The 26,982-nt window shown below is 39.4% G+C and overlaps 1 protein-coding gene across 4 annotated transcripts in view; it reads left to right on the top strand.

The window, feature by feature from the left end:
* The first annotated feature begins 789 nt into the window (after positions 1 to 789).
* The window catches only part of Slc45a2 (solute carrier family 45, member 2), a 31,687-nt gene continuing 5,494 nt past the window's right edge, over positions 790 to 26,982 (top strand). For 3 of the 4 annotated variants that reach the window (XM_005386166.2, XM_013514939.1, XM_005386167.1), the window contains exons 1-5: positions 790 to 1,174; positions 2,843 to 3,019; positions 15,374 to 15,699; positions 23,878 to 24,021; positions 24,741 to 24,864. In XM_005386166.2, coding sequence (XP_005386223.1) covers positions 790 to 1,174; positions 2,843 to 3,019; positions 15,374 to 15,699; positions 23,878 to 24,021; positions 24,741 to 24,864 — 1,156 coding nt within the window. Of the gene's footprint in view, positions 1,175 to 2,842; positions 3,020 to 15,373; positions 15,700 to 23,877; positions 24,022 to 24,740; positions 24,865 to 26,982 lie in introns of those variants that run through there. The other variant, XM_013514938.1, reaches the window with a different exon arrangement.

The raw sequence follows: 26,982 nt of genomic DNA, 5'->3' as shown, positions 1-26,982 counted from the left end.
CATGTGCTAGCACCGCATTGTTTCACTAGTGTAAAACCTGAAAGAGTTAATTTAAACTCAGAGGTATGATAGACATTGTGAAATGATAGGAAAACGCTCAAGGGTAAAGGGCAACTGGGATGTGGGAAAAGAGAAGGAAAAGAAGGAGAAATTTTGTATGTATGTATATACAAGATAGTTAACATAGTTGTTCTACTGTCTTCTATTTCTTTGCTGAAAGAAACTGTCAGTGAGTCCTTGATTGTTCAATATTGCAAGTCTCTGTTTTCATGAGAAACCACTTTGAAGATATCAGTGTGTAATACAACAAACACTGTCAATTTCCTACCACTTTTAACTGTATTGTCTGTACTGTTCTTTTGCTATTTTGTAAAAGGTTGTCTGTTAATGTTTTTCTCCTTTTATTTTTAAAATTAAAAAAAAAAAGACTTTGCTGTCTCAAAACCAAGTGTGGTTATGAGAGAGGAGAGAGACAGGGAGGAAGAGGGAGAGACAGAGAGAGAGAGAGAGAGAGAGAGAGAGAGAGAGAGAGAGAGAGAGAGAGAGAGTTTTAAAAAAACATGCACACAGGCTAAGGAGCCAGAGGGTTCACAACGCTAATCTTTGTCATGCTTTCCAGCACTAACACCGCTTTCCCTTTCATCATAACTTGTGATCTTAGAAGCATGAAAGAATTTGAGGCCCTCCCCCAGCCTGACCATCTCTGCTGGTTGCTGCCCAGGTTTCCTGTCAAGTTCAGCTTGGAGCACAGACCGTGGGGTCAGCAGGAAATTCCCTCACTCCGTGGACATGGGCAGCAATGGTGGGCAGGCTGGCACCCACACCTATCAATCCCTCACTGACGATGGCCTCTTTGGGCCTGTGGTGCCACCCAGAAGATCCACGGGCAGACTCATCATGCACAGCCTCGCCATGTTTGGCCGAGAGTTTTGCTACGCAGTGGAAGCAGCCTATGTGACCCCGGTGCTGCTCAGCGTGGGCCTGCCCAAGAGTCTGTACAGTGTGGTGTGGCTCCTTAGTCCCATCCTAGGATTTCTGCTGCAACCTGTGGTAGGATCAGCCAGTGACCACTGCCGATCCAGGTGGGGTCGCCGGAGACCTTACATCCTTTCCCTGGCCATCATGATGCTATTGGGCTTGGCTTTATACCTCAATGGAGATGCTGTTGTATCAGGTAAATGAATCTATGGGGTGCTATTGAGCGTTGCACTTATGTGGGAGGAGAATGTGGAGTTTTCTGCCATTTGATTGAAATTGATTAGCTGTATTGCTCACTCCTAAATTGCAATGAGCTTCCACCTTTGAAAGACCCAAAATCTGTGATTGGGGATCACTCAATTTCTAGAAACATCAGCGTGCTTTGCCTTTGACTGTTGTGAGGATTTCAAAACAGTGTTAAGTATTTATCTACTTTATCAAATTAAGTGTTTTTACATATTCATCAATTGGGTTGTTTTTAATCCATTATACCCTGTAGAGTACTTTGTTGAGTTGATCGGCTACCAAATGGTTCCATAAACATTTTCAGTAAATCATCTGTGTGTTTAAATAAGAGTTAATTCTTTTCATGGCTTTATGTAAAGCTTTTTAATGTGTCCTAGACATCAGCCTGTCAGCTCAAGGGGACATTTTTGCATTGTAAATTCTGGACAACAAATTTGGTGGCGAAGCCCTTTTCCTAGCCATTAATCAGTTATAAATTAATCAGTAATTAGTAGTAGTAGTTTGAAAAAAGTACTATTAAACTTAAAAAAGGGACTCTTTTTCAGACTTGTTAACTCTCAGAGCAGCAGAATGGATGATTAGATGTAGGGTAATCAGGTACTATTTATATCAGTTCAAGAGAAAGTACAAATACATAAATGTAGGACATGTCTGGAAGAAATAACCACAAGGTGATAAAAATAGTTACTCTAATGACTGGAGGAGACAAGGGAAAAGTAAGCTTATTTTTATTTAATTTTACACTGGAAAGTTTTTAACATGCACATATATCTTATACACTATTCTTAGATTAAAAAATAAATTGTAAAGAAGGGAAACAACAATGTATCTCCCATTTCAGATTGTATCAGTAAGAGGCAGCATAGCCTTAGGAAAAATATTATTTATCTGTCAAAAGTGGGAGGTTGGTTTTTCCTTCACTGAAATGCAAATAGTAAGGGAAGTTGGTTGAGGAAGGTTAGGCATGTGGTGAACGATCTAATTCATCAGGGCTATGCAAAAGTGTCAGCATCACTTGGGGCTGTCAGAGGCTGAGAAGCACTGCGCTTGGGGTACAATTGTGTACCCCAATTTGCATGAGTAGAAGTGAACAAACGGAAGTCACTTTCCTCTCAGAAGAAAACCATCACTGGGGTTAAGTGTTAAAGAAATTTCTTCAGCTTTTTCTGTGGCACTAGTATTGTTTACAACAAATATCTGTAATTTCTTACTTAGAGGGATATAATTTATGTATCCAGAAATTCACTTAAAAGCACACAGACCAGTGTTCTTTAGTATATTCCCAAGGTGGTGTGAACCATCACTGCACTCTAATTCCAGAACAGTTTCATCACCCCCAAATAAACCCATTACCAATTGGCAGTCACTTGTCCTTTCATCCTATGCACCAGTCCTAGGCAATCTGTAACTTACTTTTTATCTACAGACTTCTCTCCCTTGGGCATTTATCCATTTTCATAATTGTTAGAATTTGAAAAAAATTAAATTTTTGTTTGGAGGAATGAAAGAAAAATGAAAGCGAAGGGAAATGATTTAATGACAGAAAGTTTAGGTAAAATTAAAAATGTGGATCATTCTACAGCAGGATTTAGGAGACTACTGTTTATTTCTCTTTTAGCTTTGATTGTTAACCCAAGGAGGAAACTGGTTTTGGCCGTAAGCATCACCATGATAGGTGTGGTTCTCTTCGATTTTGCTGCTGACTTCATCGATGGGCCCATCAAAGCCTACTTGTTTGATGTCTGCTCCCATCAAGACAAGGAGAGGGGCCTCCACTACCATGCCCTCTTCACAGGTACGGAATATTTCAGAAAGCCTCTTCTTGAGCTCTCCAGACAGAAGGGCACTTCTGTGGAAGGCATCCCATGTCACTCTGCATGTGCAATATCTCAAATGAATGGATCAGTTGATGGGATGCTCCCATCACAAGACTGACTCCCAGCACACTGCTCCAAACAAAGCCAGCTTGTGACTGGGTCTGGGGAGTTTCTAAAAAGGAAGTTTACATAAGAGCTTTCTTTAGAACCTTTTGTGGAGAGATTAGGCCTTAAATGAAAAAAAAAACCTTTTTACACTGAACTTTTGTTCTAAAGCAGTGGATTTCAGGTATCAGGAATACAGCATCAGCCTCCCTTGGGAGCTTGTTGAAAATTCAGGCTTCTGATTATTCTGATTAAGTGGTTCTGGGATGGGGCTCAGACAATGTTATTTTATTTACTAAAGACCCCAGATGATTTTGTGTCCTAAATGCACATTTTAAAAAAAAGAAACAAACAAACCAAGTAAAAAACAAATAAAAACTCATCTTTTTGAGATTGCTTAGATGAAAGATTGACATTTTCTCTTTGGCTGACTTGAAAGCGTCCATGCTGGGAGGATAAGAGGTCATGTGGATTCACTGCAGCTGTTGTCCCTCTCATTTGGTGGCTGTCATGTTATTCATTTAGAGCACTGCTACTTAGTGCACCAGTGACTACTGGACAAGGGCTGGGGCAGGAGGGGCAGACATTAAGTGACAACAGGGCTCTGGACTGGGAAGGTTTTTATATCTACTTAGGAAGGGGACACTATCACACTACTTTATATGACTGTCTTTATAGCTTGGCTAATATATTTATTTTGTGTTTCAATGTATTCAATCTCCTTCCATGACCTGGTAGGGCCCATGTCTCCAGAGGTAGCCTCTGCACATGGAAGCTATTGATTCATCTCTGTAATTTGAACAACACTTGAATGATAAAAGCGGAAAGAAATGAGGCTGCTGCAACAGAGTAAGCAGGTCTCTACTCAAAACATTTTTCAGAAAGGCCCAGGAGCAGAAGTCCTGCCTGGCCCTTCACTGGCCCTCAGCTCCACATCTCCATATATCTAAAGACTCTGAAGACAAGGCCAGGGTTTGGGATGTTTTCCCACTTACCCACTGGTCCTCCTGCACAGCAGCCTTATTTCTTTGCCTGAGCTTCCATCCCCTAGAACTTTCCCCTATGTGTACACACTCAGGTGCTCTTACCACACCTGTCTTACAGCAGTCCCTGTAGCATGCCCTGCCCATGCTGCCTCAGGTTTTAACATGTGCTCTTCCCCTGCTGGGACACTTTCTCCACATCATCCCATAGCTGATGCCTTTATTTGGCTCAGGTTTCTCACAAACTTCTCATCAGTGAAGTCTTTCTTGGATACCATATCAAACATAACATGACCACTCCTTTCTCCTCTTATCCTTATCTTGTTACATTTTTTCTTACTAGTACTTAATCACTACCAAATTGATAGCTGTACATCCATCCATCCATCCATCCACAAATACACTTTCCTATCATTTATCTACCTGTTAGTCTATCTGCCACCCATCTATATACACATACATACACATAGTCATCTATTTTTATTTTCCTTCAATCTCTCCCACTATAGAGATTGTCACCTTCAGGTACACAGACTCATCCTTTGTTCTCTGATGACTCTCCAGTCCCTGGAATAGTGTCTGCTGCATAGTAAGTGCTCAGTAAACAACAAATATTTATCAACTATGCCTTACCTGCTAGTAGCCCAGTGGTATGTATTCTGTCTTATTTCAGCTCTGGCTGGTGGAAGTGATATAATTTTCATTACCCAGACGTGAAAACTGAGCCTTAGAAGCTGTTGCATCCTAGTGCTGGCTTGTGAGAATCAATGCTTAAATTTTTAGGAATTTAGTTAGTGTTTTGAATTTGCATTGGTGACTTGAAACTGACTACGATAGGAGTACTGAAATTATACAAATCAGCAAGGCTATAAGCCATGGCTTTTTTCCTGGACAGACAGTGGTTAGACATTTACTCCCACTGCTTGGGGAAGAGAGAGGTCTTAACCAATTAAACAACTTGGTGGTGGTACATGACTAGAAGGTCCTAGATCCAAACTTCACTTCCCTAAGTTGAATCCCACGGTTTCTTTTATCATACTTTTCTGAAATTCATTACACCATGGTCAGGGAGATTTTTGTTTGTTTTTTGTCTTCTGTTTTTTAACTTTTAAACCTGATGCACTGAGGGTTAAAGTATACTGGGAAATGTGGCCACCTGGCTTACAACAGTACGAAGCCTGTCCAAATGACCTGTGCTTTGCTGTCTCTGCTACTAGATTATAAACCTCTGTTTTTGAAAACATTTCCATGGCTTGCACATGATATCATTGCTATGAGCTTAAGATCATATAACCATGTGGGCATTTTTAGTGTTGTGTCAGTAAAAACGTATATTTTTGATATTACCTTGTCTGAAGCTCTCACTACATCATATATAAATTTCAGTATTTATATATGATTCAACAGATCTTCCAGTATTTATTTTTTTTCCATTCCAATTGAACCAGCTGACAGTTTCCATTCAGATTCCTGTTTGTAAAAGCCAATGATTAACAGGGCACTCTCTGGCTTATTGATCAGAATAAAGAATAAAGTCGTTGTCAGGGATAAAGACTCCAGAAAAGGTTTCCATCCTATGCTTAAAGGTTTACTTTGCATTACTCCCTCCACATTTTCTGTGCTCTGAATAATTTTCCAGCACGTTCCCAGGGTGAAGATAAGTTCTGTTTTATTCCTGGCATCCCTTGTTCTTCTACCACCACTGTTCACATTGTAGGTAATCATACAAATGCTACTGTGTCCTGCTACTTCTTCTCCATGTCCTGGGTTATTGCTCCTTCAGAAAATCCTTTTTTTCCCCCTGTCTGTAAAAAGCAAAGCTGTTCAGAAATTTTCACCCACCTCCTAGGAAGAAGATCCCTCCGTATCTTCTATTTGCATGTAATTTCTAACTGGACCCCTTGATCCAGAAAATAATTAAACAACAGAAGTTTACAACATGACAGACATAATGGTGTCCACGAGGTCACAGACTCCAACCAGAAAAGACAGTTGAGGGTGCAGCTCACCACACACATTTCCTAAATTTGTATCTCTCCCAGACCTCTCAGGGTTCTTGGGCTTGCATGCCCAAGTACTGCTGACAAGTTACCTTAAACAGAAGCTGATATTTCCCAGTTCTGGGGGTGGGGTGGAAACCCAAGGTGTCAGCAGAGCTAGTTTCTGGTGATGCTGTTCTTCCTGGCTTCTCCATGGCCTCCTTCTCAACTGTGTCCTCACTGGGGCTTTCCTCTGCATAGTTCCCCCTGTCCCTTCCTTTTCCTATAGAAATATCTGTCCTGTTAGATCAGGGCTACAGTCTCGTGGCCTCATTTATCCCAAATCACCTTCTTAAAGATTCTGAGAATAAGAGCACACAAAGGGTTAGAGCATGAAGGTATGAAAAGGGGTGGGGAGCATGACTAGTCCATAAAATGGTCCTTTGTAATTTTACCTTCACTGTCCCTCAGCCCAGCTCCCGACAGTGGGAAAATGGGGTATGTAGGGAACACAGTCACTTTTCTCCTCTTCTCTCTCCCCACAGTCCTTTTCCTTTTCCTTTTCCTTTTCCTTCTTAGCATATGGGAGCTAGTGTAGCACTTTCAAATAAAACACAGAAAAACACAGAGGCTCTTATATTCCTAAAGAAAGCTAAAGATACCAAGTGTCACTCTTCAGCATTTCCCAGGTTTTCATGTGTAATCCTCCTTTCAACGGATTCTAAACTTTCCCCAGCCCCTACCTTTGGGCTTGATTGTAACAAAAGCCACATAAGAGTGGCTTAAACACATGGATTTATTTTTCTCACATAACAAGAAGTCTGGGAGTAGATGTCTAGTGGCTTTTGTTAGAGCCAGCAATTTAATTTTTTTCAGTTGCTTCATCAATATGTTGGCTCATGGATATAGATGGCTGCTATAATTCCACATGTCATGTTTGTTTCAAGACAGGAGGGAGCGATAAAAGGACGGAGGACGAAGGAAGGGGTTGTCTCCTTAAATGAGGAAAGGAATAGCTTTCCTACCCCCACAAACTTCTGCTTGTTTCTCATTGGGCAGCAATAAGTCAAGTGAATATTCAGTGGCCTAAGAATGTTGGGAAGTTCGGCTTTTTAAAGGTTCTGGAACAGTGAGGATATGCTCTCCATAACAAAATTGGGTTATGTTACCAAGGAGAAGGGGGTGATTATTACTATACTGAATAGGCGAAAGCTGGAAGCTATCATAGAAAATGCAAACACAATCAAGTGTTAGCCTAATAGGGACAATTAAAGACAAAGACTATTGTAAGAAAATGACAGTCAGAGCCTTCAAAATCCCACACATCAGTAAATAATTTAAGTTTGTTGAAGTAAACTTTGAATTCATGTTTCTTTTACTGTTTTGCCTGATCTGAACACTAATTTATACCCTCCTCTGCATGCTAGTTCATTGGTATTTACCTGTCCCTCCTCTACGTTTCTTAACTCCCTTATGAGGACTCACCTTCAGTGTCCCCTGGCTTGGAGATAACAGACACTTAGATGTGTTAGTTTTATAAAATCAGACTCTTGCTTTCATAACGCTGCTTGTATTCCATGTGATTTTACGTCAAGTTAAAAAAAAAACCTGCAGGACATATTGCGTCAATCAAACAAATATGCTCACTTGCTCACTTTGCTTTGTCCCATGACAAGTGCTGAACTCTCGACCTCAGCCCGATGTCTACCGTGTGTGCCTTTGGTCATATGGGGGACCACCAAGGGTGTATGGATCGCTTCAATCGAGTTCATTCTCTTACCAGAAAGGAGCTTCAAAATCTTCCTCTTATAGGACAGTGCAATGGGGTATCACCTCATTTAAGATCTGTAGATCCTAAAGCCCTTAAGTGAAAATGACAATAGTCTGTTATTCATAACCACCTACCAGATGTTCATAAAATACAGTATGCCTTGTTTTGTGTATATAAGCCTGCATGGATGGATAGGTAGATAGATAGATAGATAGATAGATAGATAGATAGATAGACATAGATGTACAGAATCTTCTTTTTTCTGTTTGTTCCTGGGCCTGTCTTCAAGAGATGCAATTGTAGATAAGATTATCTATACTATGTGAAGTGTTACTTTTGTCTTTTCTTTCTTTGACAGGGTCTAACTATGTAGTTTAGGCTAATCTCAAACTTGCATTTCTCCTTTCTCAGCTCCTTGCATATTGGAATTACAGGCATGCTCCAGCATGCCAGGCTTATTCTTGTTCTTTGTATTCTTTCTCTCTGTCTCTGGCTCTCTGTTCCTCTCTCCCTATTTCAAAAATATGAACAGTTGAATTTTGATGAGTTAAACAAGAATATGTGATATCACTGTAGTGCTGCTGCTCTGAATGGAAGACTATATTAAAATATGGTGTGAAAAATAGCAAGTGGTGCTTTATCACTCTGCTCTGTCTTTGCATACATGCTAAAACTTTGGAATTTAAATATACTTGGCAAACAAATGACTATAGCATTACATTTGAAGCAAGCATTTTTTGACAAATGCATAGTCAGTGTCAGGACTCATTTTGATTTTCATATGGGAAGACAGTATTTACCTAAAGAATCATATCATCTCAGCAAATTGAAATTCCTACTATTCATTTCACAGCTGTAGTTCTGACTCAAAAAATGCTTCACAAATAAGTATCAGAGGAGTCAATGAAAAATATTTCTAAAAATATTTGACTTTTTTTTTTTAAAAAATGACTGTTCTGACTCTTGAGGAGATATTTTATTCTTCTATTTCCTGTGTCTTATATTTAAAGGTGACTGTAACATTTCTCTGTCCCTAGTTATGCAGTAACCATGGTGAGTTGGCTGGGTCCCGTATGTCCTTTTGACACACAGATTCTTCACCACTGGGTGCCTTTTAAGCTATGGAACCCAGTGAGCTCACAAACCCGTTCTCATCTGTGGGAAATTCCTCCATTGTGCCAAAGTGTGTTTCTACTAAATTTAACTCAAGAGCTTGCCAATGTTAGCGATGAACTCTGGGCCTTGCTGGGAAGAATGAGTGAAGCATGATGGGAAATTGTTGCTTCTTCTCTTACCTGATGATCCTTAACATTTCTGAACTTTGTTTCTTGTGAATCTTTTTTTTTGTTTTTGTTTTGTTTTGTTTTGTTTTTCTCCGGTACCGGGAACCGAACTCACAACCTTGCGCTTGCGAGGCAGGCGCTTTTGCCGCTGAGCTAAATCCCCAGCCCCTCTTGTGAATCTTTACTCAATATCAGTTATTAACAGCCTAAGAATGGCCACAGAAACAGGATAAAGAACTATTTCAAAGCACTAATACCAAATATTTATATTCATTTGATATCCTATATCCTTACCAAGCCTGTAAATTTTGAGTTTGCAATGAATGACTTGGTAAGAAACTTACTCCTTCTATATCTTTGGAAGAAGAATTGGACTTTGTTAGGTAAGATGTCTTTTAACTTTTATGGTTTTTTAATACTTCAAAGTATGTACAAAATTTTAACATGTAAAAAAATACTCTGATTAGCACGTAATAAAGGACAATGAAATGAGTCAGGAAAATAAAGTTGAGACATGAGCTCCTTTGGCCAAACCTTTCACACTGTGGAAAAAAGCTGCCTTTCATAGTTGAGGCTGTTTTAACTTTCTCATTCATGAATAATTGGATGAGTGGTCTTGTTTCATCAACTGGGTTCCCTTTGAAGTTTCTGCCTATGGAAAACTTTCACATCGCCTTTAGGCAGCTTGGAAAGGATGCAGCAAAAACCAAGCATGTAGGAATTTCAGTTTGTGGGTGACAAGGAGGACACAGTTATTGTCTCCAAACTTTCAACTCCTTTCCATTTAAATGTGGTCAGGACAACTCCCAAAGAACCTCAAAGGTCGATTAGAGAAGAAGTCACCTGAGAGGATTTTTCCCCTGTTTGCTCTATTTATTTAGCTTTTAAAAATTGACACACAATATTTGTACATATTTATTGTGCCACAAGTATGAGAGTGTATTTATGAACACAATGTATAACAATCAAATTGGGTTAATTTAATTAATAATTAAAGCAGAAGTATTTTCTACCTCCTCAACTATTATCCTTTCCATGACTCGGGGAACAGTAAACTCTGCTGTAGTAATTATAAAAGTATAAGCAATTGTTGTACACTATAGTTATCTTGCTGTGCTATAGAGGATTAGAACTAATTTTGCTTATCTATTTAGCACCCACCATCCAACCTCCCACTCTTCCCTGCCCGCTAGCCTGTCTTGCATCTAGTGACAACTATTCTTCTCTCTATTTCTATTGTAGTCAATATTTTCAGCTTCCACAAGTCACTGAGGACATACAGTATTTATCTTTCCTTGCTTCTTTCATTTGACATAGTGCCCCAAGTGAGAGTTTTCTCTTATTCTCTTCTCTGCTTGAAAGCTCTTACCCCAGATACCAAGCACCTTGGCTTACTTCCTTATAGTCTTGGTCACATAGCCCCTCTTCACACACTCACTCATCAGTACTTGATGTTACAGTATTTATTCATCTGTTTATTGTTTATTCTCCACCTCTCCAGCTAACATACAAGCTATTCCCTGGCAGGAACACTGTCTTTTCTGTTCATTGCTCTATTACTAGTGTCTTGAATAATGCCTAGAATGTGAAATGTGTCAATAAATATTGGTGGGATGAATATTCTGTTCTAGCATGCCCATTGAACCAATGATTAAGCCATGTTACTGTGCAGTAGAATGACTGACCCAAGGTCACACAACTGGTTCATAGTAGACTAGAGGAAAAACCAACCATAAAACAAATAGCTATCAAGAGACCTACGTAATGCCCCTAAAAGGTGACTCCCAGAGAAAGACTGCACACACACAGCTTAGTGGAGAAGTGATTCCAGAGAGAAAAAGGAGGGATATGGTGGGTTGGAACCAAGTCATAAGAGTGATTGCTCTCCATCTCACCAGGACCCTTGAGGAATATTAGAAAGTGCACCTCTGAGGTCCTCATCTGTGGGATCAAGAAGGGCAGATTCATCCATGGTATCTACTGACCAAGGGTGCTGTGTGTGTACTGAACCTCACCTGTGTGTGGCTTCCCTCAGGCTCCCCACTGTTCAGAGGCACCTGCATAAAGCTGGCCTAACGTGGCTTAGTACTGGTCACGAAAGTACCTGCTGGAACAGGGAGAGACGGACTGAGGTTTTTAGTGGCTCAGAAGGGATTTCCTGTTCAGCTCATGATTTCTAGTCCTGAGCTTTTTTAGTCCAGCATTTGTGCTCCATGCTCCTTAGTCACCACTAGGAGGAGTGAAAACATTTTGTAAAAATGCTTCATTCACCTAAATGCAATGAGTTATTGCACCTCAGAACTAAAGATTCTGGTTCCATGGACTTACAGAAATCTCAAAGTAGACACAAGTGTTTCCAGGACCAGGCCAATTAATGACTCATTACTAACCCTTAGGTAAGAAATGAAACAAGAGTCAGAATTCCTGTGTCGCATAAGAGCTTTATCTGAAATAGGTTAGCGATAGTCATTTATATGCTCAAATTGAGAAATTGCTTTGAAAAAGTGATGGTATAACAAAGGTGAATGCCATCATATGAGCCATTATTGTTCAGGTGTATTAGCACAAGTTAGAACAATTCAGCAGGAAGAAAATTGCAATTTCAAGACAAATGCTGTCTCTGGCAATCAAAAACAGTACGATTTTGGCACTGGTTTACTGCAAATTTTCTAACCTATAGCATAGCTAATGCTCAGTAATAGATGGTATTGGATGAATTCTTATGTCTAGTTTAACTGCTTCATTGTTGAGCTGTTTGCCACAGGAGGACGAGATGTAGCCTCAGTGTGGAATGCTCTCTCCTTTTTCCCCAAGGGTGCAGTGGAAGCTTCAGCAGTTTAGTGTACAAGGGTTTAGGATCAAGAGGATCTGAGTTTAGAGTCATCTGTCCACCAGTTGCTGAGGTGCCCATTATACCATCGTATTTCTGTGGTTGGAGTGAGCTGTCCCAGTTGAGTCATCTTTTATTCTGTTCCCACCTGCAAGGCTCCTTTTTTTCAGGGCCAGGAATCCTCAGCTCCCTCCCTGCCATGTGCTCCTCCCACCCCAAACCAGTCAGTGACAGTGAACTCTGTGAGCTACAGACTCTCAGCTGCAAACTCTTAGTGCTTTGCTTTCCATTTTTTCTAACAAAGAGATAAAAATACAGTTAATCCTCTTTACCGGATTACATATTTACAAGTTCACCCACTCCTGAAACGTAGTTGCAGTGCCAAAATCAATACTGTAGCCCATCTGCTGGCATTTGAGATCTGCAGAGTGGGAAAATATTTGAGTCACCTAAAAGGCACATTCCCAGCTGAGTTCCAATGAGGCAGCATTGATTCTGCTTTCTTGTTTTAGTTCTCTGACAGTATAAGGAAGTATTTTTCTTGGTGTGTCTGGTGCCCTTGCTTTTTTGCATTTAGGGGCTTTTTAATGATAATGTCATTCTCTAATTTGGCCCCAAATGCAGTGCTGAAGTATTGTCTAGTGCTGCTTAACACAAGAAGGCTTTGATGAGCCTCATGGATAAAATGCTGTGTATTTGGTAAGATTTGTGCAAGGCGTGAGTTATAATGCTGTCAATCATGCATTCAAGGGCAACAAGTAAACAGTATATAATAAGAAAAAGTGTCTTTCGACAAAATCACACATAAAAAAGGTTCTATGTTGATCGTTTGCTCAAACAGTTGTGAGTAGAAACTTCCAGGCACTTTCCCTTATATTTCTTTTAGGAGCAATGGTTTACTTTACTTTTTTTTACTAATTCACTCCTAGTGGAAAGTACATAACAAGTAAACTACAAATAACCAGTCATAGCGTCCTCAAAGGTTGTCATGAGGATCAAATATGTCGGTATATGCCAGGTACTTAAGACAGATCCTGGCACACAATGAACTCATCTATATAGATCCATATCACACCCACTTCTGACCTCCCTGGGGCTGACCAGATAATGAGGCACTGGTCCCCTCTGCTCTTGAATTTTCCATGCTATCTGCTCTCCACTATCTGCTCTCTACTCTCCACTCTCGAACCCCAGCAAGGCTCACTGAGAAGCAGGGTCACCGTTGACTTAGGGATTCACTAACACGTGCGCACACACATGAATGCCATGCCTCATCTGGATGCCTTGTACATAAACCACACTTTCTACTGAATCCAGTGCTTTTGGAATCACAGGGCTTCCGAAACTCGGAAGCCAAGAAACACTTGTCTTTCTGATTTCCTCTGTCACATCCTTTCCCTAAAGCAATGAGGCTTCCTGATCTAGCTAGAAAGTGAAGAAAGGACCCAAAGGAAGAGAGAAATAGCAGGATTAGAGGTAGGAGGAGGAGACAATGGGAAACATTTTTAAAAATCTTGCTATCTTTTCAAAAAGAGTTTCTTTGTAAATCTAAATAAATATCGGACTTGTGCTGCAGAAAAGAAGGAGAGAAGAGAAAGAAATATTAGGTTAGCTTGAGTGTTTCCTCTGTGACTGCATCATGTGTATCACTGATTGATTTTTCTTGTGCTCTCGGGAGTCAGGGTCATATTTGTCACGTTCATTGATGTTTTGCAAGCTTCCAGCACAATTCCTTATGGGGACAAATGCTGTATCAATGTCTGTTGATAAACAAATGAGGTGAAGGACAAACACACACACAGACACTGACACACACCGGTAGTTATGTTAATTTTTTAGGATTTAGTATGCTTATGTGGGCATAGGTGTGAACCATCCTTAATCTGATCCTTTCATTGCTATTTTCTCAAGGGCAGAAAATAATCAGAATTATCTTCTTGTAAAGGTCATTGGCAACACAGGGGATCTTTGCTCTGTCTTTCTTTGGACATAAAGTAACCAGCACTATACTGCTAGCTTTAATGACTTCAGCTATGTCACCACCAGTGTTGAGATTCCTAACATCACGCATGTGATACAGTGAGGCAATGATAGGCATATGGTTAAGTGCAGACATTGACTTGGATACTCTTTTTAAACTAGGACCTGTGATACTAAGAGCTGGTTTTGTATTCTGGGGGTCAAGTTTATAGAAGTTTCAGATTTTAGAATTAGAGTTATGAACTCTTTGAGTTCTGTCTTTATCTGGGAAATAAAATGGGAACATTAATCACAAAAAAGAATAAAAACTAATCTGTTCAGGTAGGTAACTTGTGTTTGATAAAACAAACTGGAAAGTTGACATTGAAATGCTTTAAACATCAGAGCTAGCCCTACACTAGGCTGTGACATATGCAGAAAATATGCTTCCAGTGCTTTAATTCCCTGGACACACTCCATCACTTGGTATGTCTGTCCCCTTCAGTCTGGTGTTCTCAGAAGTCACTGACACTTCACTGAAGAAACATTTGAGTAACACACACTTACTTAGGTGCTACATAGTGTAACATCCTCCCCTATCCGGGACACTTCAATTTCAACACAAGAACTCAAGAGAATGAGTCACTAAAAATGGATTTCAAATATTAAATAATAGGATGGGGCTGATTTTGAAGAGCCCTGTCTCAGTGTCCCTGCAGTGGCACTGTGTTTAAGCCTGAAAAAATAAAGCAAGAACCAAAAAACTTAAGATTGGAGTCCTACTGGATGGCAATAGAATTTTTAAAAATTCATGCTTAAGCTTTTGTTCTCATTATTTCTATAGCTATCACCTACGAACAAGTTCCTAGAACTTCTATCCGGGAAGGGAGATAGCTTTTAAGGCTGTTTGACTGCAAACTAGCTTGCATACCTTAGAAGCTTAATAATAAATAAGTACTGATAAGACATTTTAATTTTATTGCTTCTAAGAATTGATTTCCTTTGAGACTTTTAAGTCAGAAATTTAAGTTAAACAAACGGTATAGAGGGAGCAGTTTGGAAAGCTCACAGTGTCTCTGATGGTAGCAATTTACTGAACAGTTGTTATGTATCTGGCACTATTCTGAATACTTTTAATTTTGGAGTTATGACCCTACTAGTAGGTTACTGTTTTTACTGTTCCCCATTTGTTATAGGTAAGGAAGCCCAGGCATAGCAAGTAGATGTTAGAGCTGGTACTTGAAGCCATACTGGCTGGCTGTAGGCTCAGAGCTTCCAGCTCTATGGTGTCTTCAGTCACATTCTTACTGCCTCCTTTGCCCCAAAAGAAATTTTCCACTGAAATAGAGGGCTTAGGCATGATAGAAAGGAAGATGATTTGCTACATAGGGTAACTGAGCTCTGTTTTGTTTTGTTTTCCAGGTTTTGGAGGTGCCCTGGGTTACCTCTTGGGTGCCATAGACTGGGCCCATCTGGAACTGGGAAGAGTGCTGGGCACAGAATTTCAAGTCATGTTCTTCTTCTCTGCCTTGATGCTTACTTTCTGTTTTATTATTCATCTGTGCAGTATCCCTGAAACCCCACTTAGAGATGTTGCAAAAGATATCCCCCCACCACAAACCCCCCAAGACTCCCCACTGTCCTCAGAAGGAATGTACGAGTATGGTTCTATAGAGAAAGTTAAAAATGGTTATGCCAATCCAGAGCTGGCAATGCTGGAAGGAAAACATAAAAATCTGGCTAAACAGGTAAAGACACAAATTCTTTTTCCTTTACTTGGGCTTTCTTTCTTTTTAAAAAAAGTACATTGTTTTGTTTATTGCTTGTTTGATGTGAAGAGTTTTGTGAAGTCTAATCAAATCTCCAAAATCCTGATAGCTAGTATCACTTGGAATTAGAATTTTGCATCTTAAAAAAAAATGTGCATTTTCCTCTCGTCCGTTTGTCTCCTACTCCTTTCAGAACTTGAAATCAGGGGAAATGAGGCCATTTGTGAAAGGTTAGGCCATGTGAAAAGCCTGGAACCTCATGCCTGAAGAGTCCCTCAGTTGCCTTAGCCACATTTCAAAAGTTTAAAATCCCTTGGAGCTAGTGGCTACTGTTCAATAAGGTCCAAGTACAGAACCTTTCATAACTAAAGGAAATTCTCTTGGGCAACATTTATGTAACAATTTCCTCCTTCAAGCTGAGTCTAAATATCAATTCTTTTGTGATATAGTAAAGAAAGAAAGAAAGAAAGAAAGAAAGAAAGAAAGAAAGAAAGAAAGAAGAAAGAAAGAGAAAGAAAGAAAGAAAGAAAGAGAAAGAAAGAAAGAAAGAAAGAAAGAAAGAAAGAAAGAAAGAAAGAAAGAAAGAAAGAAAAAGAAAGAAAGAAAGAAAGAAAGACAAACAGTTGCAGGACTCAGGTGAAGAGGGTTAGATAACATGAAGACTGGGAAAATCCTTTGGATTTGGCAACTGGGAGGTTGTGTAAAAACTTAAAAGTAGCAGTTGAGGAGCTTTATAGTTTGGAAGCCAAAGTGTGAAAGGGATCGAGGAAAAAGTAAAAATTTGGGGCGAGTAGTGAGTATAGCAGAGATAAAAGTCCCTGTGAATGACTGAAAGTGTTGGGAAGTGGGTAGGGTGTGGAGTTTCGAAGAATTACATCAGAGTCTCAATCATGGCCCCCAATGAATTAAGGTGTAGGTGACTTTAAATTGCAATGGTCTGCAGGAGATGCAAGTTCATTTCTCCTCTTCTATAAAGGTCCAAATGGATGGTTTGGGGCTGATCTAATATTCTATGAGGGACCTACATCATTGCTGACATTTTGAACATGGAGTTTTCATTTTGAGGTTCCAAATGACTTTCCCAGTTATTATTGTTATGTCTAAATTTCTGCAAGCAGGGAGGAAAAAGGAAAAGGTGTGTTCTTTTCCTTTATGGACACAGCTTAGTAGTTGCAGCAAGCATGACTTTTGCTTATCTACTTAGACAATTAGCCAGGACTTATTCAGATGGCCCCATGTAGTTACAAGTCAGATGGTGAATATCACAGTCAGATGGTGAATATCACAACTGGGAACCTTGCTGAAACCTCTACGCCTTGTAAGAAAGGACAGCAGGTACTGGGGGTCAACTGTTAGTCTCTGACAACTTGCTAACTTCACAAAACTTATAATTATGTGGCCTTTTGTATTTTAACCCACAGAGTTCAGTTTTTTTAAAAATCTGCAAGATAAAGATGACTGCTATACATTCTATACAGAGGGCTTGTAAGAGTTAAATGCAATACTGAAGGTGAAAGCATCTAGTTTGGTGATTTACAAATATTAGTTGTTGTATAAGTCTACTCCCTTTCATAAAGCATCAGAAATTCAGGCATCAATTAAAATCCAGGCAAGTATGATGTGCTGAGGCAGGAAGTGTTTTTAATAATTTAAACTATTTTCAAATGAATGGAGTTTCATTACATGCAGGCTTCCCCTGTCCTGCCCTCTTGGGGATCCTTATTCCCTTCCGAAGACTCTATCCTTCCTTCTCTAACCATTCCAGTGCAGAAGCTCCTCTTTTTGACCATTCTGTTATGACATTCATTTCCCTGTTGGAATCTTTTAACTTTCTGTGCCTGTTTGTTAATTTGTATCTTCCCCACCGAATGGCAAGGGAATCCTCAGAAGAGGTGGTTACTGGTCCCTTCCCATTCCTGACATTTACCTCAGTGCTTGGCACATAGGAGCTGGTAGCAAATTTTCCATTTGTGGGTTGTTGAGAGAATGTGACAAAAATAGTCATGTGGAATATGGGTCTTGATGGAAGTTGCTAGGGTGAATAATAAGAATTATCAGAATCAGTAACATCCTGTGCATGGTTCTTTCTTTCATTTATTCATTCAATCACTATTAATAACCACATCTGGACCCACTGCTGAGTACCAGGAGACTGTAGTAGTCAAGACAGATCCTGTCCCTACCCTACAGAGTTGTTATCTAGCAAAGACTGCTGCTTTACTTTCTAAATAAATCTTTATTTTAAATAATTTTAGGTTTATAAAAAAGTCACAAATACAGTACAGAGTTCTTTTCTAACCTTTTCTAAGTTTTCCCTCATGTTAACATCTTAAATAATTATGTACATTTATGGAAACTAAGAAATTAGCTGGTACAATACTATTAAATAAAAAAGACTTACTTGAATTTTATCTGTTTTTCCACTAATGTTCTTTTCCTTTTCCATGATCCAGTCTAGGCTACTATATTATGTTTAACTAAATGGATTTTCAAATTTGGAGGCTGTGCTTTTTTTAAGTGTTATTTTAAGAAAATATTTTTGCTGCTTATGATTAATAGGAAAACTTCACTTTTGTTTATTCAATTATGTGCATGAGTAAAAGCAACAAAACTGTTATGAAAGTCTGTGGCTAGTTTTCTCAAGGTCTAAATTTTCCTCAAATATTGTTTGTTCTCTTCATTTGCTTAGCATTTTTTTCAAAATTAATGCAGAAGTAAACCTCAGCATTGCATGTGTGTGGACTGAGATAGAACTTTGGTTACCATCCTCCTTCTACCCAGCCACTTGATAGAAGAGTACAAGCAAAGAGAATAAACTGTTCATTCAATCCCACAGACATCCCACTCAGTTTAGGATGGGTACAGTGTATTTGTAACAGGAAAAACACAAAAAGGAACAAAGAAGTCATCGGGATGAAGTCTTCATTTTATCTTTTTTCCGAATTTCATTTAAATTTGTTGGGGCAATTTAGGTATATATAATGATCACATTCATTATAGAGATTTATACCTGTGCATAATATATCTTGATTCCTCCCCCCCCATTTCTGTCCCCTCCTTTTGAACCTCCTTCACCTACCCATTCACAAAGCCCTGTTTCTATTTTTTCTTAATCTCAGGGCAAATAGAGAAAACAAGCATTTAGGTCTCCTAAGACCTAGGCTCACCCACTTTGCCCTATAGCAGATTGTCTAGGGGAGAATATCTGCACTCCCTGCCCTGCCACTAACAAATCAGGTCTCTACTATGACTAGTTATACTGGAACACCTTGTGTAATTCCACACGAAACTGTGCTTTATTCAATGATATTTTCAGAAAATATTTTTGTTGCATCTAGTCAGTAGAAAGCATTCTTTTTCTTCATTCAAATTTTGTGTAGAAATAAAAGCAGCAAATCTTAGCTGCTTAGTTATAAAAGTCTAAATTGTTTTCCTAGGGTTAGGTTCTCCTTCAAATAGTGTTTGCTCTCTTCATTGCTTAGCATTTCTTCATTGTGTCTATAGATTAGCAAAAGGGAACATTTGAGATAATTACAAAAAGTGTGTGTATGTGTGTGTGTACGTGTGCATATGTGTGTGTGTGTGCTTGAGGGTTTCTGTAAAGCATATCAGGTAAAACACACACATATATATATAATAATCTTCATTTTGGGAAAAAGTTATATGGATAAAAATGGAAAGAAGATATGTCAAAATGTTTATTGTCAAATATATTTTACTCTTTTTCTGGGTAGTGGTTTACCAGATGGCTTTAATTCTCTTTTGAAAAAAAAACCACAAGCCTACAATAAATCCAAAATTTCTATAATAGACATAAAAAAGATAAAACAATGAGAAAATGTCATGAGTTAAGGAACAAAATCAGATGAAGTTTTACCATAAGCAGATATTATCCCTATAGAATATCTGCCCTTTTGACTGTCACTTTGCTAGATTATGGTTTATATCAGAGAATCACCCAGCCTAGAACATACTTCTCCCCAGAGGCTGTGCTAGAGATCAAACAAAATCCAGTGAGTGTAGAAGTTTTAAAAAGCATAGCACTCTCCACATTAGTAAGAAAACAGATACATCAAATGTAACTAACTCACATCAAAGGCTGCAAAATTTCAGTTAGACAAGAGGAATAAGTCCAATTGGCTATCATGAGTGTATAGTTACTGTACTATACACGTGAAAATTGTTAAAAGAGTAGACCATAAGTATTGTCATCACAAATAAATGATAAATGCTTGAATATGTTTGTCAGACTCTTATTGCTATGATGATAGACCCAAGGAGGTCAACTTGAAGGTGGGAAGATTTATTTTGGTTCATGGTTTCAGAAGCTCCAAGCTGTGACTGCCTGGCTGCAAGGCAGAAACACCATAGTGAGAGGGCGTGGTGGAAGCAAGCCGCTCTCCTCTTGGTGGCTGGGAAGCAGAGAGAAAGGGAAAGAGTCAGAGAGAAAGGGGCTGGAAACCAGATGTCATTCCCAATGTCACACCCTCATTATCCACTCTTTTCTATCAGGCCCAACCTCTTGTTTCCTTCACTTCCCAGTAATACCACTATGATCTCATCAATAGATTAATCCACAAATTTTATTAGAGTCCTCATGACCCAGTTACTTCCAAAAAGTGCAGTAGCAACCCAGCCTTCAACACAATGTGGCTTTTGGGGGACATATCAGATCCCAAGTACAACAGTAAGGTAATACATATATTAATCAATGCATATATATTAATGACTTAGCCATATATAAATGTGATATATCATGGGGTGCATAATGCATATACATATCTAATTTTTGTTAATTAAAAGTAATTAATGAGAACAAAAACTACAACATGATTTCTAGTGTGTGTCACAAACACAAAACTGTAGGTTCTGAATGGTTTGTTACTTCGTTTAGAAAACAAAATAAGAATGAAATGCATAGTAAAGTGTCTTAGGCTTCAAGCCAAGTATATTGTACTTCTCTTCCAAATGCTCATGTTGGAAATCCTTCTGTAGAGCAGTGGAATCGATACACTGCCTGGCCAGCTCCAAGGCCGTGGTCTTCAATATTTCTCCGCCATTGCTTTCCAGAATGAGAGTGGCTATGCAATTTGAGAATCAAGAGTTTTATTTATTTATTTTTTTTCTTCTTGGTTTTTCTCCGGTACTAGGAACCAAACTCACGACCTTGCGCTTGCCAGGCAGGCGCTTTTGCCGCTGAGCTAAATCCCCAGCCCAAAGAGTTTTATTTTTAATGGCAAGAGGCCTGAATTGTTTCAGAGTTCCAAATGGATTCCATAAAACCATCTCCAATTCTTCTGTGCCAAAAAAGCTGCTTTTTGCAACACATGGATAGTTTCCTTTTGATTGCACTGTTGTTAGTCCCCTTTCCCCCATGAAAACTCTTTACCCTGTTCCCTTATTAATTTGTCATTTCTCATCTCCAGTCGACACTGGTGCAAAGCATATGAAGTGAAACAATTCCTAAGGGATTTAGAAACACTGAAAGGGCTTTTCCAAGGGAATTGGTGAGTCAGGAAAAAGATACCATCTGAATATTCATTGTGAGGTAAAATATTTAAAGGAACTTTGAATATCTTCTCAGATTTGATGAAATATTAGTCACAATTTAGAAGTTTCTATTTATTTTTAGAAGAAAGAAAAAGTTAGGTTAACAATGAAAGCAGGCTGAAAATTATTTAAAAGGCAGAAGTATGAATTAATGTTTGGAGCAAGGGTGAATACTTGCCAGATTCACTTTCCCAATTGTGCATTTTTGGAAAGAGGAGAAGGAAAATGAATATAAATCACTTAGTTTGAAGTATGAAAACCAGGCTGTTGTTCCTTGGGCAATATCTTTTCCTACTTCTTACTGTGATTGAGGAAATAATAGTAATAAATGTCATGGTTGAAACATTGTGTCAACTTGGGGAGTCTAGAGGTTTGGCTAAGTGACTCAGCAGGAAGCCAGGATACTTACTTTGTATACATCCTGAGCCTGTGGAAGAGGAGGGCATGGAGATGATGTGAGAGTTACACGCCCCTTAGGTGGGGGTAGCCTGTTTACAAAGTAAGGCAGAGAAAAAGCTGCTTGCCGCCATTCCTCCCGGTTTGCTCTGGCTGTTTGCTGTTGGGCTGCCTTCCCCCCTTTGCTCTTGTTGCTTTGCTATCTTCTGCCTTGGAGCCAGCCAAGTATGGACTGAAACCTCCACAAACTGTAAGCTAAATAAACCTTTCCTTCCTTCATTTTGGGCGTTGGGTATTTTGTCCCAGCAGCAAGAAAAAAGTAACCAAGACAATAAACTACTGCATTTTTGTTACAATCACCACTCATTTTGACAAGTAACATATTCTGTGCATGGAAACAGTTACTTTTCTTAATTCCAAGGGAGTTTCTGTATTTTTTTAATACTAAGTATAAGAAAATTAGTACAATCATAGGCAATGGATTACAGACTACAAAATCAATAAAATTATCTAAGTGTACAATAGACATTTATTTCTCACAGTTCAGAAAGTTGGGAAGTCCAAAATCAAAGTGCTGGTAGGTTTCAGTGTCTAATGAGGGTCTAGTCTCCTGCTTACAACTTGGCGCCATTTTGACTAACACCATATCCTCATCTGAAGGAAAAGTGAATTGGTTAAAGGGCCTAAACTAGGTTCTTCTAGGTCTTCTAAAAGGCATTAAGGATTGATAATTTTAAAATATCAATTTATACATGAAACATAAAGTGGAAAATTCTGATTTTTTTGTGGCAAAGCAGTAAAAAACATTACAGTTTAATGTTGAGTTATAAAATGATTTGAAGTTATAACTAAAATAGGAAATCTCAGGAGACATAAATAAACTAACTGGAGTCTGTTTCACCTTGTCAAATTTCAGAATAAATAAAAATCTGACAAGAAAGACCATCACCCCGACGTGGTTAAGGTTCATACTGTCAATGTCATTGGGGCAGATGACTGCTTAGTATTCCAAGATTTCTTTCTTTTCTTATATGACAAGATGTTAGAGCTTCTTGCATTCTTTCTTTCAAAACAGATGTGTCAATGGTTTAAAATTTTTCACTCCCTCAAGTTTTTGAAACCAAAAGTTTTGAAACCAACACATAATTATAGTCTCTAGTTTTAACACAGTCTAACTCTAAACTGAAGAATTTGTGGCAAGTACAGTCATTTATATATGTATGTATGTTTACTTTCTTCTACCTTGTTGACATTTTTACTTGACACAACATGTATTCACTATTAACATGATCCAGAGAAATGAACTGCGAGGAGAAATGAACCTGGATAAGAGCAGTTTTCTGTTGTCCCATAAAAAATCATTATAAACTTGGGGCTTAAAACAACATCCTTTAATCACCTGACTGTTTTGTGGGTCAGAGGTCTGGGTACAACACAATGGTTTCTCTGTTCAGGGTCTGATAAAGTAGAAATTAACATGGCAGCAGTGTTTGGTTCTCGTCCGGATGCTCTGCAGGACAAGAGCCTTATCATAAGCACATTCAGGTTGTTGGCAGAATTCAGTTCCTTGTAGCACTGGACTTGCAAGGACTCGTGATTCAACCAGGGTCACACAATTAATTCCTTGATAAACTCAAGGCCAATTTATTGTATTTACAAAGTCTTTTTGCCAAGTAGAAGACTATAATCATGGGGGCAGCCAGGGGACAGAGCAGGCCATTTTGATTTGACTGACTAAGATCTCAGAGTCAAGAAATCTAGGAACTACAATCTGATGGCTAGCTGAGAGCTGTGAGATTTGACCTTGCAGTATCATTATATCCAAAGAGATCTAATCAATTATTCATCTGAATTCCTTTGTGATTTCATGGGGCTAGGGGTCTCTTTGCTACTACCTTTATTTTTTGTAAGAGAAAAACATCTTTCTACTCATAAGATAGGATGGTAGATGTTTCTTATATCTTGACCTGTAGCTAGCATCGTTCCCAGTGTCTTTGCTCTTAGTTCACAAAAAGCCTATTCTGGGTCTGAAACTGCTATGTAACTACTACTGCACAGAACACCTCTGAACCTACTCCATGGAAACCTACGTGCTATGTCCTGGAAAAGGGACTCTGCGTGACAGCCAGAGGACGGATATGTACCATGTCGGTGTGATCTGACTCCTGCAGGGGGCTGAAGGTCACACCTCTTTTCCACATTTCATTCCAGCCTCAGAAGGTAATGACCATGAAGTCACTTGTGAGCGCACTGGTGAACATGCCTCCCCACTACCGCTGCCTATGTATCAGCCACCTCATCGGATGGACTGCCTTCCTGTCCAACATGCTCTTCTTCACAGATTTCATGGGCCAGGTAAAAAATGAGTCTGCCCACATACTTAATGACACAAGTTACAATCCTTCATCAGTGCTCTCTTCTGGGCTGGCCTCTAGAATACAGTAAGAGTATGCAGTATAGTACAGTAGGAGTATAAGACAAAATACCTTCAACAGCTAGCTTACAGACAAGTTTTGGAAGCAGGGTGCTATATCTTTATACTAGAGGACACTGTGAGAACTACTAGTACTTGATTAAATACGACAAGTAGGGGCCAACCAATATAAGCTGTAGAGATCAAGGCAGGCCACATAAAGGAGGCCCAGCATGATCTGGCCTTGAAGGGTGAATAGGATTTGCAGAGATGTGGAAAGGCGAGAACACATTCCAAACAGGCAGAGAAAAGGCATGTATAGAGATGAGTCAAAAGCTTGTTGGCTACACCAGAGGAGGGGTGGAAGGATTGCCTAAGTCAGGTGAGGCCAGCTGTTAGTGGAACAGGGATGGTAACAATCCAAGGGAGTGTTTTTAGACTAGCAGCATAAGCATGAGACACCCTGAAGGTCCTGGAGCAGGTGTGATTGGAAGAAAGTGGTGACTAGCTCATGACTAGTAATGAGCTCTGTGCCCTAAGAAGGGCTCTGTGGGTAGCTACATGTTTGTTGCTCTTTCCAAGGGTAGATAAGCAAAGCACATGAGAAGGGGTCCCTGCCACATTGCATTTGTAACTCAACAAACCTTACACTTTCTTTCAGATTGTGTACCATGGGGATCCCTATAGCCCACACAACTCCACAGAGTTTCTCATCTATGAAAGAGGGGTCGAGGTTGGATGTTGGGGTTTGTGCATCAACTCTGTGTTTTCTTCAGTTTATTCTTGTAAGTCTTCCTCTCCTGAGGGTGTCCTCTAAAGGTCTCAGGCCTAACAGAATCAAGATTTTGTATTTCTCCACCTATTTTGTTCTTTTAATAACAGGCTTGTGATAAGTATAGGGATGTCAGGCAAAACTTAGATAGCACGTCAGGAAGTATTCTTTGTCATAGTGATTGCTAGGTGTCACTTCCCTCAGTAATTACTTTGTGCTTGGGGACTCAGTGGGTTCCTTATCAAGGTTTCCTGCAAAAATAAAACAGAATCTTTTAAACACCATGGTAAAGTGTTGGATGGGTGAGAAACAACATCCAAGCCAGTTCGTGTTTCACTGGAACAGGATCACTAGTGGTGTTTTAAAGATCTGCCAATCAGATTTGAAGATGGTACCAAACAGAAAGGATGGTTAAAGTGGCAGGGGACAAGACCATCGTATAAAATAACCTCAACTCTGATGTTCCCAGACCTGTGTTACAGAACAACTGTCCCAGGATAGAGAACAACTTGTCAGGCACCAGCTTCTGAAGAGATCTGGGCCTCTCGGTCCTTTAGTTGGCTCAGTTTTCACCAGGAAGATGTGGGATGCTGAGATTTCTGCTACTGGTTTTAAAGAAGTCCATCTTTAGGTGCTATAGCTCCAGGGCATCACACAGGTTCAGCCTGTGCTTGCTAATGTTTATGGTGAGCTCCAGGCGCTCTGCACATTGAATCAAATGAAATGTCTACCCTGAAATAGTCAAGTAGATCCTGTGTAGTGGAAATGTGGATCCTAAGTATAATGAGCTCTTTTCACTGCTCTGTGCTCCTTCAGGGCCTTGAGAGGAAAAGCTGACCCTCATCTCAGAGCTCCAGATTTTGCACAGACTCAGGGGCAGCAGTGGTGTAGCCCAGGTTACCATTCCCAGGACACACACTGTCCTCTTACAGGGGGAAAAGATTGAATCTTCCCCTGCTCTTCGCCTAGTCATAGCACAATAGGAAACCTGCTTCCAGATTACCTCAAAATTTACCACAACTGGCAGGAGATGACACAATGTAACATGTAAGGAATTAAGGAGTCCAATAATCATAGAGCCATAATATTATTATTTTGAAATGCATTACAATCAAATAGTGGTGGCTTGAAGCTTACATGTCTTTACAAACACTTTTCTTCCCCCTGGGAGTGTGTGAACTAAGAAAATTCCAGGAGGAATATTGAAATACTTAAAATAGAATCAGAAAGTGACAGACGAAAAGAATCTAATAAATTATTCATTTGAATTCTTTTGTGATTCCACGAGGCAAGGGGGTTATTTACTAGTACCTTCATTTTTGTAAGAGGAACACATTTTCCCACACATAATCAGTATTTTAACTTTGTGTCAATTTTAACTTTTTCCCCACCAGAGAACCCTTACGAGGTACCATTCAATTAGCCTAGCTTGAATTCCTATGTGTATTTCATGACATTTGAATATTTAAAAGCCATGTTATATTTAGTCCCTTTCTCATTAAAAGCCCTGTATGAAATAAACTGTTATTTAAATACTCTTCTAAACTTTACTAGTGTATGCGTCTATGAGACCCTTACCATTGTGAATTCATATCAAAATTTTATTCATAAAATACCAACCAGCCCAGATCTCCATGCCTACAGGACAAAGCCCATGTCTTGAACTTGGCATTTTCATATTTTCAGATTGGCTTAGTTCACTCTTTGACTTCTATTGCTGAATGCAAATTAATCACCCTAATGACCTCCTACGCAGACTTTCTCCTCTGTGTGGATTTTCCAGTGCTTTTAGTTTCTTCTACCTGACCTCTTTATCCTTCCACCAACATAATTCCTAACGATGCCCTTTGACCAGCCTTAATTATTACTTCTTCTAAAATGATCCAAAATTTTCCCCTATACCCTAGCCCACCATGGCCAGAATTGACTGATTTCTGTCACTTCCAGAGCATACTCTATTGTCCTCTATTTTGGATTCCTCACATAATATCAGCTGTAGTCCCAGTATCTCTATCTAAAGCAGCTCATCAGGGGAACCTTCAGGTTGGGGTGGGCTGTAGTGATAAGGGACTTTTTTTTCAAGCTCCTTTTACATAGCAAGCCACACTTACGCCAGTCAAAATAGCAATCT

The sequence above is a fragment of the Chinchilla lanigera genome, unplaced genomic scaffold (assembly GCF_000276665.1).
Source record: "Chinchilla lanigera isolate Chin_1 unplaced genomic scaffold, ChiLan1.0 scaffold00025, whole genome shotgun sequence".
Taxonomy (NCBI): Eukaryota; Metazoa; Chordata; class Mammalia; order Rodentia; family Chinchillidae; genus Chinchilla; species Chinchilla lanigera.
Note: the sequence above shows the minus strand (reverse complement) of the source record. Positions and strands in the feature narration are given on the sequence as shown.